The following is a 21013-nucleotide window of genomic DNA, read 5'->3' on the forward strand; positions in this document are numbered from 1 at the left end:
AAAATGAAGTCATAGGAATCAGTCACTTAATTCCAACACACCTTTCACTCTGACACACAAACTTCCATTCATTTTGTTAACATAGAGGAAAAGGAATGGATCAGTACAACATCCCAAGAACACTCCTACCAGTATATCTGACCTCTGGCTGCATTGATGGGATTTACTCCCACCATACTTGCACACTATTGAACACATCTGCTGACATGACAGACTCTTAAAAAGACAAAAATACGACCTAAAACCTCTTCTTCCTGCCAATTATGTGAAAAAATATAAAATTCATCGAAACTGTTATTTATTTCTAACAAAAAAATCCCTGTTTTAAAGTTTGAAATTATACATTTCTTAATGTAAACTCCTCACATTGCATTTGTCAAAACCAACACATGCTCATTGATTTACTTTTAACGGAAACTGCCTTTTTTTTTTTTTAAATCAGATGAATTTCTTTATTTGTGTTAAAGACCTACAATTTTCATTGGACAGCAACAATATCATTTTCAAATTTATTTAGGCCATCAAACCATGGGAATGTGATTAATGTCAGCAAGCCAGTGACTGCTGGAACATTCACAGACATGCAAGTGCGCGTGTGCATGTGCACGCTCAAGCACACATGCACTCACTCACACACAAACACACACTCACAAACACACACATTGCTGTAAACTGAGCCCAATGTAATCATAATGATAAAGCAGATTGCCTTAACACACAGATGGGCCTCCCAACAGCTCTCTCTCTCTTTCTCTCTCTCTCTCTGTGGTGTGTGTGTGTGTGTGTGTGTGTGTGTGTGTGTGTGTGTGTGGACAACGCTGATTGGATTGCAGATTTATAGAAGAGGATTACTGCTGAAGCAGAGAGAGCGAGAGGGAGAAAGAGAGAGACTTTCAGACACTCACCTCTCATTAACTTCCACCCCCTTCACCTCCACTTGCCTTATTCTTAGCCGCAGACACACACACTCTCAAACACACATACAAATGCGTGCACGTGCACCAAATGAATCCCCACACACTCAAAAACAAACACACACACGCACACCGTCATGTTACACTGATAGCTATAAATACATTTTAGCATTAAAATGTTTTGAGACAAAAGTTGAGCACAGACAGGGACTAGGAGACAGGCCAGGCAGTAGGCACTCCAGCAAACCTGATTATGACTGGATGTGAATTAGATTCCTTAACAGATGGTCCAGACGCAAGGTTGTAAGGTGCATCAGCCAGGAGAAGGAGGAGGTAGGAGAGGAGGAAGGAGGCCATGGGGTGAGAGGAGGAAAATCAGGAGGAGGGGAAGAGAGAAGGAGTGGCAGCAGCATCTGCTGATCTAACAGATCAATTAAACGAAACACACCACGATCAAATACATTTTGGGATATGCGCTTTTATTTATTCAGCATTTCAAACACGGAGTCTTAAAGTGAATTTGTAAACAGCGACCAAAGAAAGGGTTAGTTTTAGTCACGCTTAAGAGGATATTGAATGTCATTTATAAGCAAGCGGGGAAGTGAAGCTGGTTAGGAGGGATTTTCTCAAATTTTGCCAATGGAGTGCATTATTGTACACACACCCACTCGCTCTTTCCGGCTCTCTGTGATGGATAGGTGTAAATCGTCACAATCCTGTCGTGACAGCCCAATTTCCTCAAATCTGATCTGCTTAAAGAATGCAGCTTTGACACTCTGCTTACTTGCGTCTCCCCTTCTCTCTGCTCCTCCCCTACATTTCTATTTATCCCCTCTTCCACTTACCCATATGAAACACGGTTTTACGGCGCACACCCTCTCACACTCTGCTTTCTGTCTCCTCTTTCTCAGTGCCTCTCTCCCCTTTCCCATTCCCTCCTTGTCTGTTCCTCATCCTCCACCTTCATTCTCCGCCTCCCTCCCATGTCACATTTGAAAGCCCTGTCATATTTACTAGAGTGGAAATCCTCTTTCACCATCTGCTTAATAAAATGTGTTTTTAATCCGAGCAGGATATTTTTTTGTTTTTTTAATTTTTTTTTATTATACTTCAGTTCAATTTCATTTGTTACGGAAGTTTGCCCGGGTCTCTGTCTCGGTGGGAGTGAGTGTGAGGACTTCATATTTGAGTATTTCTGTGCATGCGTGTTTTGGATGTATATGTTTGTGTGTGTGTGAGAGAATATACTGTAAATGCATCTTTGGCAACAGCAAGTGTCTGTAAGTGCTTGAAAGGGCTTTTGTGGAGCTAATGCTCGGTGATAACAGCTAATCCAAGTAAACGTACACAAATATAAAGGGTGCACACTCACCTTGATCAATGACCTTTTTTTTTTTATAAAAAAAAAAACAGTTTATAATTTACTTCCTGGTGTGAAATAATATTTTTTGACTAACTATTTGTATTTTGGCAATGAGCTTTGGATGATCCCATGAAAAAAAAACAATTTGTGAATTCTTTTAAAAAAGATGTATATTTTTAAAAGCAAACATCTGCATGAAAGATAGGTTAGAAAGGTTTCAATAACACCAAGATGCATTCACTAATTTAATTGATAGCCTCTCAACTAAAAGGCAGGAGGTCACATCAAGTACACTGTATGCAATTGTCTGCCAGGCATTGCCTGACTTTTTTTCTATTTATTATTGGGTTATTTATATATATATATATATATATATATATATATATATATGTGTGTGTGCGTGTGTGTGTGTGTGTGTGTTTTAATGTAGCTATCAGTCAGTTGTCATAACTACACACATCACCTTCAGCGCAGTGGAGGGAGTTGAGCTGCTCTAGAGTTTTAAAGCACCGTTCTTACAGTAGACAACCGCCTTTACGGACACAGTGACACACAGCAGATAAAGGAGACAGAGGGAGAAGGGGGCAAAGGGAGAGAGAGACAAAGAAAGAGGTACAGAGAGGGAGAGACATTGTGACAACGATAGTGCCTGACAGGAACACACTTATCAGCAACTGCTTTGCGGGAAAATGACCTAAATCATCAAGATTCTCATCTGACGCAAACACACACACGCATAAACACATACAAATATATAGGCTTTGCAGCACATTGCCATGCATTTTTGTCCTAAACAAGTCCATTCTCTTCATATCTTTTCACCTCAATGACTACAGACTCTCCAACCTGAATCATCCTTTTACACCTCATCAGCTCTCTGAGGAGAAATTAAATTCTCCCCTCTAACACCTTATTTCAAATTTGGTAAAGAAAGGAAAAGAAAAGGATAGACACCTGCTCTGTGTGATGACTGAAAAATACTTTGCTATTACAGGGCACCACATGATATTCCTTAGATTCCAGTCTGGAGATTGGAAAGCACATTATTCCCTAATCAATAGTGTTTGGCTGAGTTTAGCCTGTGTGTGCTGTCTCCCACTGTTTAGCCATTTACATCTACAGGCTGTGTGTAAATACACTTCATAAAAATCAGGAAGAATCATAACTTCTTCAGTCCTACTAGAGGAACCGCTAATCAGAATTTATTTAGAAATTGGTATCAAAGGTATGTTTATGTGACATCAAACCCCTCTATCTCTTTCTCTCTCCTATTCACACACACTTAGGTTCACATTTTCTCTCTTCTCCTGGTCTTTAAGCCCAACATCCCATTGGGCAGAATGTGTTTTAGCCATTATCACATTGATTGTATGTAATCAGGGGTTTATTCCGCAGCCAATGAAGTGAATTACAGGTTTCCTGCGCGACTAACACTGTAACAATTGATCTGCTCCCCAGTGTGTGCGTGTGCGTGTGTCAGTGGTTGTGTGAGTGTATGTATTTGCGGGGGTGTCAGGTGTGTGTGGTGAGGGTACAGATGTATGAGAAAGAAAGGGAAGCAATGGTAAGACTGCCTTTGCGTGTCAGAAGTAGAAACAATGATGGGGGGAAAAGAGAAATCAAGACCCAAAGAGGACAGGAAAGAGAGAGAGAGGGCCCAGTAGGAGGGAGAGTGGTTTGGATTGACTATCACTGTTGGAGGTTTTTCTTTTTCTTTTTTTTTTTTCCTATTCATTTTTGTCCCTGGTAACAACTATAATCATCTACACACTGTGAGTCTGGGGATCTAAACTCACCAGCACTGAAAAAACAGATTATGTTTTTTTTTTTTTTTTTCGTCTGTGGCACTCAATTTTTCTGCCACTGAGTGAATCACGCACCTGTCACACACACACCAAAACGCAGATTCACACGCATTTGTCCGAGGGGTTTATGCCTTTACTTGCCCCAGGTATATTTTGGTGCAGCTTAAATTCTTTTATAGCAAATAAGGTGCTTTGTGTGCAGCTCAAATTGCTGCGTCTTCTCATGAACAAACACACCAACACCTGTATTCAACTAACCACCTGACAAGAAACTCAGCAGCCCTCCACAGATTGGAGGATGTTGGAAAAGAGGAAAAACAGAGATGTAGAAAAGAGAGCAAAGAAACAAGAACAACAGTGAGTGTGAGGGCCAGAAAAGCAATTCAGACTATTGATGAAATCATTCTATTCATTTGACTATGGAAATGTAATTCAATGTATTTCCCATCCTTCTTCATTTTTTCCATTGAAAGCATTGTCAGTATCATCCTGATAGAATTGTGTGAAGGTTTCTTTTTTTTTTCTTATTGGACTGTGTGTTCTTATCAGCATCAGGAGCACAATGCTTGGTGTGATGGAAAGGTATTAGCCAACCCGCGGTGGCAACACTGTCAGCACTTCTTCCTCATCTGTCTCTAATGCTACCTCTTCTCTTTTCTTTACTGTTTTCACTCTTTTCCTAAGCTTAGTTGAGTTGTGGCAAAATTCATTTTGAACAAAATTTATTTCTTTGATTCAAGTGAAACAAAACTATCCATAAAATCATATTAATGGCGCATTCTATGCTTTGTAAGGTTAATTTGGAAATATAGGAACTTTTCAAAAGCACAGATTTCATGGAGAAAAGTAGGAGGTTTCTTCAGCTACTTGTTTAAAACTCGTTTTAAGGGCACTGTTCAGGTTGTGTGTGTATGTGTGTGAGCGCGGTAGGGTGGCTTGGTGAAAAACAGTTTAGACTTGTTTGCGGAACTGGTTGTGTTTATGGCCGCCATCTAGCGAGACAGCTGTCCAAAGATTGTATATAATAAAAGAGAGCAAGTGCGCACATCGTCTGAAGGAGCAGAAATGAACAGCTGAGACGGAGTGAGGCAGAGTAGTTTCTCTAATACGATGATTGCATGTTTGTCCCTGCCAGTTGTCAGGGCGCTGCATCAGCCCACCACTCTAATGACAGCTTGTCACAGGAAAGTGGCCCACCTTCTCTGAAAACATGAAGCAAAAGCTCCTCTCAACTAGCCTTTTCTTCCTTTCTTTAACATTTATTTTATTCAGTCCTTTACTCCCTCAGATCAACATTTTGATTTGCCTTTTTCTTTTCTGTTCCTGTATGTACATTTGTGAATGTATGTGTGTCCCAACCCGGCCCCGTGTCCTTGTTCTTTCAAAAAACAAGATTGGTATAAATGAAATTGACTTAATTTGAAAAATATCATATTAAATAAAAGAGGCGGCACCCAACTCTTTTCTCTAAACGACTGGAAAACAGTATACTCGGCAGAAAAAAAACAGCAGAACTCCATTATTAACCAAAAGTTTTTCATTCTTAAAAAAAAACTTTCTCCATTGCTTTGCAGTGCCTGCACCCCCAGGTTGGGATTAGCAATGAACAAATGAAAAATAGGGCCCGCTAAATCTCTATTTAAGTCTTGTTCTCAAAGCTAAACTGCGTTTGTCCCACCTGCGACAGGAGTCTGCGGGCGTTGGCTCCTCGCCTTAGGTTTGAAATACTAAACCAATCAGAAGCTTAAGGAAACATTTTTTATTGTAAATTTTACTCAGACATGTTTGTTTGACTTGTATCAACTAATGAATAATATAATAAAAACAGGGCCTTATATGCCGGTCATGATTTTTTACAATACATATTCCATTTAGCATTCTGAAAATACTATCAATTCACATTGGTAAAAGTCTGATATTCTCAAGATTTACTTGACACAAAGAAAATGAAAAAAAAAAAAAAAAAAATACACAGAGTTTCTAATTTATTCCTTGGCATGATTTATCCCGTAAACTAGACAGGTGTGAAAAATAAAATGTTACATATTTGCATTTGGGTCATCCTTTTTCTCATCTTTTATTAGGATTTTTTAGTTTCACTTGGGTTACTGTCCTGTTTTTGAATTGTGTTGAGGTTCCGGGCACAAAGCCTTAAATATAAAGTTCAGTCAACTCTGGCCTTATTGTCAAAGATTTATAGATTTTATTAACCAAATTAAAGGGAGAAAGTCATTTGGAGAGAAAAATCCATCTGCCAGTGCAACAGGATTTGTTGGATGATGCTAAGATTAATAATCTTTACTCGCCTTTTGAACTATTAAGAAATTACATTTGAATTTCAATACTGTCTAGTCTAATCTGCTAACAGGAGAAAAATCCTATTTATTTTGTATTCTAATTATTTTAAGACCCCAAAAAATGGCAGCAAGAAAATGAAATTCAAATCCTTTTTTTTTTCAACCAGAATAAAGAACAACTAAATACTTAAATCTGATTACTGCTTTCTTTGTGTCCCACTGTAATCATCTCATAATGCACAGCCGAAGACCCCCCCCTCCTCCTCAAATAAATCTTTTGAAACACTCAAAAACATACAGAATTGATGAGAGCAAACCCTTTCCTTTTCTCTTCACACTCATCTAAAGAGCAGACAGGCACAATAAGACTGCTCTTTCAGCGCTGAGCCATCGCTACATAGCGCCATAATTATACTGATAACATACATACATAAATGCATTCAACCTCTCACTCGGCACAGCGCACTGACTGATTTCTTAATCTTCTTTCCTCCACTCCTCTTCTCTGCATGCATGTCTTCCTCTTATTCTTTTTATTCCTCCCCCTTCTACTGCCATTATTTTTCATTTATAAGCAGCAAGAGGGAGGGGGAGACAGAGAGAGAGAAAGAGTGAGGGAGAGAGAGAGGGCGCGTAGAGAAAAAGGTGTGAGGGAAGGGGGTAAAAGGGGAAGAAAAATGGGTTTCTTTTTGCACAAACTCTGGTTTGATGGTATGCAGCGGGTCTGATGTCAAGAAGGCGACAATTTGGGGGGGATTTCGTATCCTTGTCTCCATGTCGTCAACTTAAATCAGATGGCTAAATTTCAGTCTCCAGCTGTGGGTGATATTCATTTATTTTCTGATTGGTTTCCCTAGACTGTGCATGATATAACGGTAAATGTTATGTTGGTTCCGCAAGTTTTGTTTTTTTTTAGTTTTATCGTGTGTAACAATTACAGCTTAACTTGGTGATTAAGCACATATTTGGTATGTAAAAATCATACGTCTGGCTCCTCTTCCGTGTCTCCGCCTTTCGAGACATGGCTGAATGCGCTCCGCCATCAATCTCTGCATTTATTCCTTTTCACCTTCTTCCCTCTTCCTTTATTTGCATCCAAGTCTTCCTGTCTGTTTCATTATCAGCTTAAGACCTACCTTAGCATCAGATTAATGGATTTATAGATACCAGTGAATACGAGCAAACCGCACTTAATGGAGTCACTGAATCAGAAATCCTTTCAGGGAGGGGATGGAAAGAAGTAGTGAAGTGAGGATTTTTTTTTTTTTTTTTTTTTTTACTTTATGAGTGCCTGTGATAGAAGATAGGAAGAGCGGTTCCTTTTCTTGTTTCACACCACACATTTCTTACCTTGAGAACCAGATGCAAACCTGCTGTTTGTCATTTTTGACATTGCATTTCGACACATGCAACCCATCGCCTCCCAGCTCTCATTTCTTTCAGTCTCCTCTTTTGGCTTTCCGTTGGTCTGTCGAGCTGTTTTCCCGTTTCTGTCCATCTCAATGCGTTCTCACCCTTCCCTCCCCCAACCGGCTCTCCATTCTTCGTCAAAGCGCTGCCTGTGTTTTATGGGTCCCTGTAGGACAGGGATCTTTTACAGGCCGACTGGACTTTAGAAGCCCCTCGTTTAGTAGCATCCTGCCTTAATTAAAAACCCCTTTTGTGCTTTCTACCTTTAACAATGAAAAGAGAGAGAGTGGGAGGGCAGGGTTCGAGGGACAGAGAAAATGGTCACGCAAAGAGGAAGGGAAAGAAAGAGTGGGAAGAGATAGATGGCGCTGAATAGGAAGTGATAGGGAGACAGGCAGATAGATAGTGAGGTAGACAAAAGGAGGGATCGAGAGATATAGACAGCAAGAAGATAGCTGTTAATTACAACTGCCATTAACAAGACAGTTGCCGGCCTCCTTAGAGAGACGAATAAGGAAAGCTGGAGCGGTAAAAGAGGAAAGGCAGGGAAGGAAGAGTCTGGAATCGGAACGGACCAGAGAGGGACAAAAGAGAAAAGGAAAGCTGTTGCAGACTGATATATTGTGTTTTTTTCTTAAGACCGCTTTGTATCGAAGGTCCTCCACCCTACTTGAACCAAATGTGTGCTGTTTTGCATGTATGGGGGTGCGGTTCTACGTGTGCGGATGTGTGTGTGAGGATTATGTGTGAGCCTGTCTTTGGGATGATTGAGCAGCAAAGAGGCTGCTTACTGATTACCTTCATGTAGAACAAGCCGGTATTGACTGGAGCGTGACGGATGACCATGCATGTGATTGTGCTACTGTGTGGTACTACGGATACCTCTGTGCGACTCGCCCTTACACAGGGATCCCCAACTGGAACTCAATCCTGCATACATATCCTCTTCTTTTTTTTTTTTTCTTTTGTTGTAATCTACACCCGTCACCTCTCGCTAGCATTGTTCTTAAAAAAAAAAAAAACAACAACGATAACAATACAATACAAAAACATATCAGATGATTTGATGGATTGTGTGTACACATGCCTTAATAGGAAGTGCCAGGCTATGAAAACGCACGTATCCATCATCAGGTGACATGAGGGAAAACGACAAACATCAGGACGAATGATTGGCGTAATAATGAATCTTTTTGGGGTTAAACCGAACGAAAACCACCAACGTATCGGAAAGAAAAATGCTGAACGTCAACTTCGGGATAACTTTATCCTTCCACCTCATGTACGATTTCTGCAATTATGACAGACCCCCCCCCCTTTGTTTTTTCCTTTCTTCACAAATCTCTTCACATGTCTTTCTTTCTTCTCTCCTCAGGCTTCTCTGCAGAATGTCCAGTAAGGAGCGCCACCTTGAATCCAACTGTCCGTCCTCTTACATAAAGACTGAACCGTCTAGTCCTGCTTCCTTGACTGACAGTCTAAACCATCACTCCCCCGGTGGCTCTAGCGACGCATCAGGCTCCTACTCATCCACGATGAACGGTCACCCCAATGGCCTAGATTCCCCGAGCCTCTACGGCTCCAACGCGGGGCCCCTGGGTCCCGCCGGTGGCCCTGGATCGAAGCGCTATGAGGACTGTTCATCAACGATCGGGGAAGATTCACAGATTAAGTGCGAGTACATGTTGAATTCAATGCCCAAGAGGCTGTGTCTTGTGTGCGGGGACATTGCATCAGGGTACCACTACGGGGTGGCATCCTGTGAGGCCTGCAAAGCCTTCTTCAAACGCACCATTCAAGGTTGGCTGAATATTCGAATTTTACTATCATAATCTCTTGTAGATCTGCATTTTTCTGTCTGTGTTTGTCATTGTAGGTGAAGGTCAGATTCATATCTGTTCCTCTATTCTTTCTTAATATGTTTTTACATGTTTTGTCACAGACCCTTATTTAGCTTCCATTACCCTCTAGCCCTTTATTGGGTGGTATCAAATATAAGAGTTTGGCAATTAAGAAAAAATAAATAAATTTACATGTTATCCCTAAATTGTTATTTGACCTTCTGAGGTGGTTTCATCACTGGCCTTTGTCTTGCTCTGTTGGATTTTATTCCACTATCCCCACAGAGCAAAACACAACTAAAAACAACCTCTAGTTCATAGTGTCTACTCAGCTGAATGATTTCTCAAAATGTAAGACATTTAATTCAGCATGAGGACAATTGTTTGCATTGCTACCTTAATATTTAGAGTGACAAGATAAATTGAGACCAGAAATTCTGATGCACGTGGCCGGAATAGACACCTCTCAAACAATGTAAGTCATGGCTGTCAAAGCCACAAGGTCTTTATCCAGTTGAAGGACTTATGGAATATATGCCAAGGCACATTAAGGCTGTTCAGATTTTTTCCTTATCACCAGTCTGTATAGCGCCATAAAACTCATAAGCACCCCCCCACCTCTACCACACACACACACACACACACACACACACACACACACACACACACACACACACACACACACACACACACACACACACACACACACACAAAAAGAGAGAGATTTACTGGGCTGGCTGAAAGAATTGTTGGGAGTTAAAGGTGGATATGGATTTTTCTTTATATTGAATTTAATGGTCACCGTAAATGGCACTACTTTTCAATACTTAAGCACCTTTTTCTGTTTCAGACATATTTTCTTACTGTAACTTGGTGGTAAAGCACTGTCTCACGCGTTTAGGTGCGGGCACGCACGCACCAACAAGAGACATCCCTTGCTTGCCACCAACCTTGACCTCTTTGTCCGAACAAAGTGTAATTTCCAGGTAGTGTTTGTGTTTCAGGATCTAACTTTTTAATGCCTCCCGCAAAGAGTGTTAGCTGTAAGCCTGTTGTCTGGATGATAATATAGAGTCATAGTAAGGTCACAGGTCATGTCTCAGGGTCAGGAGTTCAGTTTGGGAGTAAAGGAGAGACGGGATCGAGCCATAATCCACATGATGAGAGGCGTACCAGGAATTAGGCTCAGTAATCCTTCTCTGGTCTTGTTAGGGCTCAAGGCAGTCCAGGAAGTTCATTTGTGCTTGGCTCTTCCAATTTAAAAATTTACTAAATTCTAAACTCTCAATCTTTTGTATCATTATTTTATCCTCGTGGAAACTCGGAGTGTCTTTATTACAAAAAGCTGAATTTGAAAACCATTTGTCTTTTATTTCATCATAAAAATGTCATTAAACTCTTAAAATGATTCTCTTATGAATCAGATTTCAGGATTTCTTTCACATTTTTCTGTCCAGAGCAAGCTGACTCGATGCAGCTGCTATTGGCTATTTGTTTCTATGAAAACACATCAAAAGAAATTGTTGGAAGAGGAATAAAGAATTCCTTTTCAACTTTTTTTTTGTTTCCCCACGTGCCACTTTGGTGCACAAGCAAGCATTTAGAAGAGCATGATAGCATATGTGGGATTCTTTCAAAGCGAATTACAGTCCTATGTTTATCATAATGACAGAATGTGTCACATTGTTGTACAAGTGCACGTTGTTAGCGAGTGCTTGTATAGGGGTAGTCATAGATGCCCATTTCATAGGGAATAAAACCACTGGCCATCACCAGATTTCATAATGAGAAACAAAACAATGTTTGTCTGACTTGGTTAAGTCACTCAGCAGATAATAAATCGGAGAAAATGTTGTATTTCAGTAATCATTGTTAAAGAATTGGCCAAGTTTGTAATGACTAATAGGTCCCATCAATCAGCTGTCAGGGCAGCACTCGAGTCAGTCAGCCTGCCACACGGAAGAAAAAAACAGCTACCAGTCAGTCAACCGGCCAGCCATCATTGATCCATTGAGTCAGTCAGTCATATCAGACAGGATTCATCTATCTGCCTTTCCATCCGTCCACCTATCTGTCGCCGCTTTCTTTTTCCTCTGATAAGCAGCTTTCCCAGTAAAGCCCCAGAGAGGGAAAGAGAGAAAGTGAGAGAGAGAGAGACCAAAAGATGTAAGGGGTTGGAAGTCTTACATCCACTAGATGGTCACCACAACCCAGTGATGACCTGTATGTGTTTATTATGGGATGAGATCAGGACACTGCGCAAACCTGACAAACAGATTGGAGCACACGCACGCTGAGATAAAGGGAGAAACAGGCACACACATACCGACACAAACTCAGAGAAGCACTTTCACACATGGACAAGCACACACTTGTACAGAGAGTCACACACATGACCTTGTAATCACTCTGTGTATGGGTTTAACCCCTAATTCATCTGTCATTGTTGCACTATCTAATTGTTTACCAATTCCATGTGTCTCATTTCATTTAGAGTGCTTGTTAAAGGTTATACAGGTGAGGTTGGGGTTACAGATTAAATGCAAGAGCCCAGGAAACGTACAGATATGATGCCGCAGTGACTGTAGACCCTCTTTGGAGTGTGACCTTGAATAGATTTAGAGCAATGCTCTTTCAACCTCTCTCTCAACCCCTCATTTTCACTGTGTTTGTAAGCCTTCCTTCTTTTGCTGCAGATCAGAAAGGCTGAAGTTATAGGTTACCATAAATATAGTCTGACTGACATTGAAACAAAAGCTGTGGATACGGAGCATTTTGATGAGCAAACAAATGGGGAAACTCTTAGAAATGAGAAAGCCAAATGGTCATGAAAGGGTCAAGAGGAGAGAGTTGAAACATATCAAGTCTTTGCGGTGAAAATTGCCACCTGATTGTTTTTAAATTCTTCATTCGACATTTGCACGATGTTAAATTAGAGGATCTAATGAGAACTCCCAGTAGTCCTCTAATCGAACGGCTTTAATTGACGCAAATAGAATTTAAAGAGGAGAACGCTTAATTTATGAACAAATCTTGATCAACAGTACCATTAATATTTGTTCAGATTCAGATTGTGCAGCCTTTGCTCTACTGGAGCAAATGGGTCATGACATTATTTTTGGCTACCACACAAGCCAAACTCATCCACAGACTGAGTGGGTGTCTATTAGCCAGTGTCTGTGTGTGTGGGCTTGTGTCCATCCATGTAAATGAGTGCACCTCTACGTGTACTCCTGTGCACATATGCTTGTGTTTATGCACGGCAGTGTGTTACTTTGTGAGTTTGTGTTGGCTGGAGAGCTGGGCCAGCCTCAGATGGGCAGCAGCAGACATATTGGTATGTTTCAACCCATTAGCCAATAAAACCACAGGTAATCACCAAAAAAACACCTCCAGCTGGACAGGGAGGACAGCATGAGAGCGGAGTGGAGTGGAGTGGATAGGAGCAGAAAGGCTATGGGTGGAGAAAAGGAGAGGAGAGAAAAAGATGAGTGGGGATTTGGATGAATAAGTTGAGACAAGGAATGAGAGAAAGGGAAGGAATGGGGGAGGACGGACTGGTCACATTGACGTTAGAAAGAATAGCGTGTGTGTATGTGTGTGTGTGTGTGTGTGTGTGTGTGTGTGTGTGTGTGTGTGTGTGCGCGCATGGAGGAAGTGGCCCTGGCAGCTGCTGTTTCTGTGGCGTCAGTCCAGCAACACCTGACAACCTGCATCTATCACTCCCTTATTGAGAAAGGGGGATAAATAAAGGGGAGTTTGGAGGAGGGCAAAGTGTAGGTGAGGGAGGAATCAAGGAATCAGATGGTGAAATAGGAAGAGGTAGACCCACAAAAAGTCAGATGAAGAAAGTAGTAATGATAGAGTGAAGGGACATGAATTCTTCAGTTGGTGTTCTGATTAGCAAAATGTGTAAAATAATTTTAACATTAGAAATAACATTAGTGCAGTTCCTGAGGTTTCACTCTAATTTCAAGAAACTTGAAAAACACTTAAAGATAAAAACGGCAGCCTTTCATATATTTTTAACAATGATGGTTGCAATTCAAAGCATGCATTGCACTGCACGGTAGTATGTTTCTGATCTGTCCTCTCAGAGAAGCATCTGTTGTTCATCTCAATGACAATGAATACGCAAATGCTCATTTCGCTCATTTACACTGTCTAAGAGAAGAGGCCAAATGGGTATTTTGCGATGACAAAGGTTACATCTGCAATGTCAGGGAAGGCCAATACAGAGCGAGGTCTATGGCAGGGAACACACAGACGTTCATATTACACAGTCTGCACAGCGGTGGTCAATTGTCATGCAGCAGGTGGACAGACACACACATCTCAGAGGAGATAACGGGGGATTTGAGCCCTCTCACATATCTTCACTCATACTAACAGACATGTACAAACTTACACGTTATATATTGGAACCTCCAAGAACCATTCTGCTCTAAGCCCACCCCACTGGGCAAAAAGACAAGCAAAAGCAGAAATAAAAACATACACTCACAGAGTTCCAACATTACGATGTCACACTTCTCTTCTTATTCCGACATATAACATCGATTCACTAAAGGTTGTTTGCTTTTGAAAACATAGTATACATTCCTCTCAACACAATTTGTGCAAATCATTATATCCAATATTTTTGAAGCAATCATGCAAGCATCTCAGTGTCAGTCGAGCTCGATGAATGCAAAATATTGGCCCTGTAAGCGCCTCCGTGCTGCAGCTTTGCATTCAGTGGCAGCAGCTTGTGCGGCCTCATACTAACAAGGTGCATTACTGAGTATCCATTAACCAGCAGAGATTCTTTGTCATTAGCACATCTAACCTTAGTGCTAAGTAAGTGCCCATCTTAATTGCTGAATTAATCTACTCCTCCTGTATCACCCATGCAATGGCCAACTCACCCTATTAGCAGTGTTCATGACTCTGCAAGGGTTTCTGCAGCATTTAGCACATTTAGCCTTTACTTTAACTAACAAGGCCAATTAATGAGCATCTTGTTATCCATTAAGGAGAGTTTGGGCATTTAGCCTTTTCCCAAGCTAACTATCCCCCTTAATCAGCCCAGTAATGAGAAAACATCCTCTTTACAGCAGCAGTCAATAGTAATCACTGTTTAGTCTCTTTCAGTGGAAGATGCATTGGTTCTCTGGGGTACAGTAGTTGTCAGTTGGACACGGGAGTCCTCCCGTGGAGCGGGGTGTTTTCTGGATTTGTCTTTTGGCTCGTTTTGCTTAGTATTGTGTATAGTGACCTCATTATTGCGCACTTGAAAAAGCATTTGGTGCTTTGCTTCTCAAAGAAGCAGAAGGTGAGCAAAATTTCAGAGGAAAAACAAACCTCAAAGGATTAAAACAAAAAAATATATCAAAGACAAATAAAGACAGGGACAAATAAATACAAATAACAGCGTGTAAATGTACAAACAGCATATACAAACACAGTTTGAAAATGTTAAAACTCTTCCATGTCTCAGGATTTGTATGTATGTCTGCTGACTCTGGTCCAGAGTTGATAGACTTACATCAGCTAATAATCTTATCCTCAGCTGTGCACCAGATTATTAGCATACTGGTCCTTGTCACGCAACCCGTGGTTGCTTAAGGCCCCTGTACATGTTGCCTCTCTGTGGCAGGTGCTCTATTATGATGGCCATGGAAATTAGGGAGTTGACTTGGTCATTTTCGATCATCAACAGTTTGAAAATAGCAATCGTTTGTTGCTTCTTTTTTTGGTCACTATGCCAACAACGGTCAGCAACAAGAATAAAAGAGAAGAGAGAAGGATTTAAAGTGACTCAGCTCCTTGATGATTTATACACACGAGCTGTTTTCCCCCAACTTGCTGTTTAGAGTTTTGAATCCATGGGAAGGTTGTTATTTAAAACAAAACTTTTTTCTATTTTTCTCCAACATGTCTCGCCACAGGAAACATTGAGTACAGCTGTCCAGCCACCAACGAGTGCGAGATCACCAAGAGGAGACGCAAGTCGTGCCAGGCCTGCCGCTTCATGAAGTGTCTGACCGTGGGCATGCTGAGGGAGGGTAAGGGAAAAGGTCTCTTCCTTATCTTTCTCTGTTAGTTGTGTTACATGTAGCTTTTTAAATTAAAATTAATTGAGGGTTTTCAAACATTCAACCGTGACTGCATTAATCGGAATATTTCTTTGAATGCCTGCGCATTGTTGTTTTATGGCACTCAAAAACACTTAGTAATACACTAATTTAATATAAAATCTGCAATTTATTAAAGTGAAAGGTGTTGAGGTGGTAGGGCATAAGCAAAAGCTTTTGTATGAATCTGTCAGTCTTTTCAATTCTAGCTTGATAGACAAATACAAACAATATCACCATAAGCTTTGGAAAATGCTGTTCAGAGGGTCCATTAACAGAAAAACAGATAGCCTGCTGGCAGTCAGTACAAACTTCTTTTATCAGCACACTAAGAAATGATAGTGATTTTATAATGGTAATCAATGCTACATGTAACACTGAATTTAGAGTATATCAGCAAACGTTGTAGTCTAGTTGTTCCTGCCTCGTTTGTGTATTTTCATCTAATATCGTTTGGGTTTTTTTTTTCGTCATCTCATTAAAGTTTCTGAACTTTTCCATGTCTCTTGCTTTCTTCTCTTTTTGCTGCTTTTTACTTTGCTTCTTCCGCTGCGCATGCATCCATGCAAATGTGCACATCGACACACTCCCTTGTGCCACATAGTATTAAATGGAAAGCGCAGGATAAAATGTTGCATTTTTTTGCAAGGCATTAATCAGTAATATATCCGTAGAAAAATGTAATTAAAAAAAACATGTGATATTGTCTGCCCCTGCGCCACTTTGATTAAATACACTCACTCTTTCATTTTCACACTCCCATGTTACCTCTGCTTCTTTCTCTCCCTCGTCTCGCCACCTCTGACCTTTGTACTCCCACTGCACTTGAGACGATGAAAGGAGGGAGTGGAGTGGCAAGGGAGGAAGAGGACAGCTGGGAGAGAGCAAGCCCAAGAAATAGGAATAGCGGATGGAGAAAGTGGGAGAAGGCTAGGGGGAGGGAAAGAGGAAGGCTGGGAGAAGAGATTGATTTATAGGAGCAGAGGAGAGGGACCAGGGGAGGATGAGAATGCTTGAATGAAGTAGAAAGTGTGCGAGAGAGAAAGGAGAAGGGAGGAGGGTCAAGGTTGTAATTGATGGGAGACCTGGCCTACGCCCCCTTCCCTACAGTGGTCAGGGAACATGCCTCTGTTCAGCCCTCTGTCCATCCATTCTTGTCTTTATTTCTCCCTTCTTTTCTCCCACTCAGTGTTTTGTGCTACTTCATCCACTGCTCTCCTCTCCTCTCCTCTCTATTTGCGGTTCTCTCCATCAAATAGTTACCCTGACACAAGAGTTTCTCCCACTGAAATGTCAATATGGAGACAGTATGAAGCAAACAGTTTTCAAAACATAATTTAGGAGTTGTTAAAAGTCCTCTAGCTTAACATAATGCAAGATGAATCTATTATTTATGGAAATTAAAGCACAACACAATTTCAATCTGTCTTTACCAACACAAAATTGTCTCCTGTTCACTGTTGGTAAAAGATGGTGGTCTAAAAGTTAGAAATGGGAGTCCTCTGTTGACCAGCCAATTGGACTCTTTGATGGACTGCACAGTATGAATTATATGAATATTATCAAATTAGTTTTGTAAGAGTTGAATGTCACAAACACACACATCCTCATATCAAGCTGAAATTGAATTGAACCCTCTTGACCAAAAATGGAATCCCCCCAGGAACCCTCTTGCCCAAACCTCTTGCTCTTTTGTGGATAAATAAAGTGTAATGAATGCAACAAATAGACACTTTTGTTACCACAGCTTCATACACATTAATCATCACGGCACACACACACTCACACGCGTACACAAACACACACACAATCAAGCACTCGCACACCTACGCTCAGGCCTACATACACTGTATATACATCAATCTGACAGACCACAGCCGCTTCATTTATCGTCTCGGGTGTAGCATTTAATACAGGGGGCCTTGTTCTACATATGAATGAGGGCCATTTTCAAAACTGGTTGTTTCTTAAAAAAGGAATATATAAATACATTTTTATCCTTGACCCTGGACTTGACATTTTAGGGACAATAATACCTAAAATGTATTTCCTCCCCCAATCACTTAATTTTATCTTCAAGAACCATGAACACTTAAATATTTAACATTGTTGTCGCTTAAGTTGAAATTGAATTATTAGAGTGTAAATCTGTATTATGAAATTTTACACTTAACTCACAAACCGCTGTGCACAACAAGACTCATTTAGCAACATCTCCAACTGTTTTTCCATGTTGCCCCTTCTGGTCTTTAAACATCATAGATGATAACATGAAATGGCTGAATCAGTTAGCCTCAGAGCTAACTACTGTTGTCAGGGGCTGGCTCACGGTGGAAAGGTGAAGATAAAGTGGTAAGGGTGGAGAAGATATGGGGGGCCGTGAAGTAGAGTGTGCACACGTGTGTGTATACGTGTGGATGCCGTAGCAAACCCCTCAAGGCACGATCTGCCTCAAATTAGCTTTGTCGCCCTGGGAGACAGTAGGGTGAGATGAAGAGCAAGTGAGGCAGGAACGAAGTGTGTTACTATGAATGTGTGTTTGTTATGGGGCTGAAAGAGTGAGTGTATGTGTGAAAAAGAGAGAATTAGATGAGAGAGAGACAGAGAAAGAGGGAGGAAGAAAGGGGGTTTGAGACCAGAGGGTCAGTAAACCAAATCAGAAAGGAACGATTTCCTCTCGTGTTTCTTTTAAATATTCATAATTACTTAACTACACATATAAACACACCTACACACACACACACATGCATGAATTCATATTTACACACATATAAATCACATTTCTTGTCCATAGATGTGAGGAGGAGCGGCGTAAACAAGCAGGGAGAGCAGGAGGAACATGGGGCAGCCTCCCTCCAATAAGTAGCAACTAATTTCTGGAGCAAGGCAATTAAAAGGCCTGACTTTATTATGAGAACTTCCCCTCTGGCAATGACTGTCTGTCCATTTATAATGAGGTCATAATGATGCGTCAGCTGAAGACCGAAAGGTCACAAGGGCGTGGCTTGGATTTGGTTAGAGAGATGCCTGTGTGGCGGGTGTAGAAAGCCAGGGTAATTGCAGGTAAAATATGGGGGGGGGGGGGATACACTGAAACATGAGTGCATCAAATTAATGTAAAGCAGAATATTATGATTACTTTGGTATATTTCACAATATTTTTTGAGGCTCCACACAAAATAATGCAACAAATATAACACATCCGTGTGTTAATTTGACTGGAGCTGAATACTTAATGGAATATTTGAACATGGCAAGGTTTTGGCAGCAAATAAGCCAGGAGTCAGCAACATTCAGTGTATAATGTGCATATGTTGCTGCTGAAAGAATTGCCACCTGACATAGCAGCTTGGCAACAGCACATCAGATGAAAGGGGGGGTCGGAGAGGGGGAAAAAAAAGTGTGTCAGGTCCAAGACAAAAGCCTCCACCTCCATGAGGCCCGTATAGATGGCCAGCTGGATTTGCATTGTACACTGCGGCAGAGACAAGTATACGGACTGCAAATATAAACCCTGGCACCCCCACAAATACACATGAACGCAAGCAGCTTGTGCCAACTTTGGTAGTGCTCGCCAAGGCCACTGAGACCTAATGAGTGAGATCAGTTGGAAGGCCCCAGTCTGTGCTAATGCTGCGATGTGTGTGCATTTATGTGTGTGTGTGTTCGGTGTCCCTATATATCTTGGGATGTGTAGTGTGTCATAAATCTCCTCGTAGCTAGATGATCCTGCCTATTGCTCCACACACACACACACACACACACGCGACAAACCACCATCAAAAAACACATTTTAGCACTCAATTAAAAAACAAAGCACACTGTACAGTAATCTCTCCTGGAAGACACACCGCTGAAATATATCGACCCAAAAGGGAGAATTAGCTTTGGAGGTAAAGAGGTCAGAAGGTAAGAGCTCACTTGGTGAAGGTGTTGTAAAAGCACTGAGAGCAAAGAGTGAGGGTAGATGACAAGGAGGAGTGAGAGTGTGTCAAAGGCAGAGGAGCAGACTGAAAAGAAGAGGAGACAAGAGGAGATGGGGAAATTAAGGATGTGGGGAGTGCCAGACAACTGGTGGCGTCTGGTGCTTCCTCATGGGAAACTTGTAGCTAAATCTGTCTCTGTAGCGTCTGTCCTGAGTAAGTGTGTGTGAGTGTTTGTGTGTGTGACTGGCATCTGGTTGCATCCTCGCTAGAAAGAAGTGATAATACTGTGACCAGAGATCTGCCTAAGTGGTCTGTCCGCTCTCACATTCACTTTGTGTCTGTATTCTGGAGAGTGATTGTGGCAGGAAGAAACCGCATCCAGACTTTTCAACGGCCATATAAGGCATTGATGGGGAGAAATTGATATCTGTGCCGAATGTTTGGGTTGCTGAATGCCTTAATCAAACTCTTAGGAGATCATTCTAAAGAAAAGAGAAACCATTTCAAATGCACTCAAAATAACTGTTTTTCTCAAACTGCCAAGCAAAGGTGCACTTATGGAGAAATATTTTTTCCATGGCTAATTAAACAGCATCCATATGAGACTTTTTCCTTTGTAAATTCATCTGCTTTGAAATATGTCTCTTGTTGTCATTTGCCATTTTCCTTGACTGCTACAGTTTATCTGAAATAACCACTTCAGAAGTTAACAGTAAGATGATCAAAAATCACCAAAAAGCCATTCAATAATTCTTTACAATATCAAAAGGATGTCTCAATAATGAGCAAAAAAGGAATAAAAGCTTTTTGGTGCTACTACTGCCATTCTCACTCCAAACGGGATAAAGTGACACCGTTTATCCTTTTACTCTGTGTTTTTCAAAAAAGGGAGAATTCAAGAGATACAATTAAACATTATCAAATTAAACTTCAATAAAAATAAATCTTTGGTGCTCTCATGACGCAAAGTGAACGCTACTGTGTTCCATAAAGGGAAAAAAGGCCATTCGTGTGGGAAAAAAAAAGCAACATTTTAAAGGACCTAACAACAACAACTCACAGCCACGTTCACACAGCAGTGACAGCCACCTGCCCACTGCCTCAGGCTGCTGTTCTGATCTGTTCTGGTCTGAGAAAACGTCACTGCATGACACCACACACCCTCCTGTTAACCTTTCTCTACCCATCCCAAAGGAGCTTTTTAGTTTCCTCCTTTTTTTTCTTCTTTTTTTAAAAGCATTTTTTTAAAGACCCCCCCCCCCCCACACACACACACACACACACACACAGAACTATACTTGTTGTTTTAGCAAAACAGTAATGATTTTATTTCTAGAAGTG

The 21013-nt window shown here is 41.0% G+C and overlaps 1 protein-coding gene across 6 annotated transcripts in view; it reads left to right on the top strand.

Annotated features, from left to right (window-relative positions):
* Nucleotides 1-21013, top strand: part of esrrga (estrogen-related receptor gamma a) — a 148703-nt gene that overhangs the window by 88687 nt on the left and 39003 nt on the right. For 4 of the 6 annotated variants that reach the window (XM_086174714.1, XM_086174715.1, XM_086174710.1 and 1 more), the window contains exons 3-4: nt 9165-9589; nt 15561-15689. In XM_086174714.1, the coding sequence (XP_086030840.1) occupies nt 9165-9589; nt 15561-15689 (554 nt within the window). The remainder of the gene's footprint in view (nt 1-9164; nt 9590-15560; nt 15690-21013) is intronic. The other 2 variants (XM_086174711.1, XM_086174713.1) reach the window with 1 other exon arrangement.

Source organism: Fistularia commersonii, chromosome 27 (assembly GCF_037954325.1).
Source record: "Fistularia commersonii isolate RoL2024-O1a breed Wild chromosome 27, RoL_Fcom_v1.0, whole genome shotgun sequence".
In the NCBI taxonomy this organism is placed as follows: Eukaryota; Metazoa; Chordata; class Actinopteri; order Syngnathiformes; family Fistulariidae; genus Fistularia; species Fistularia commersonii.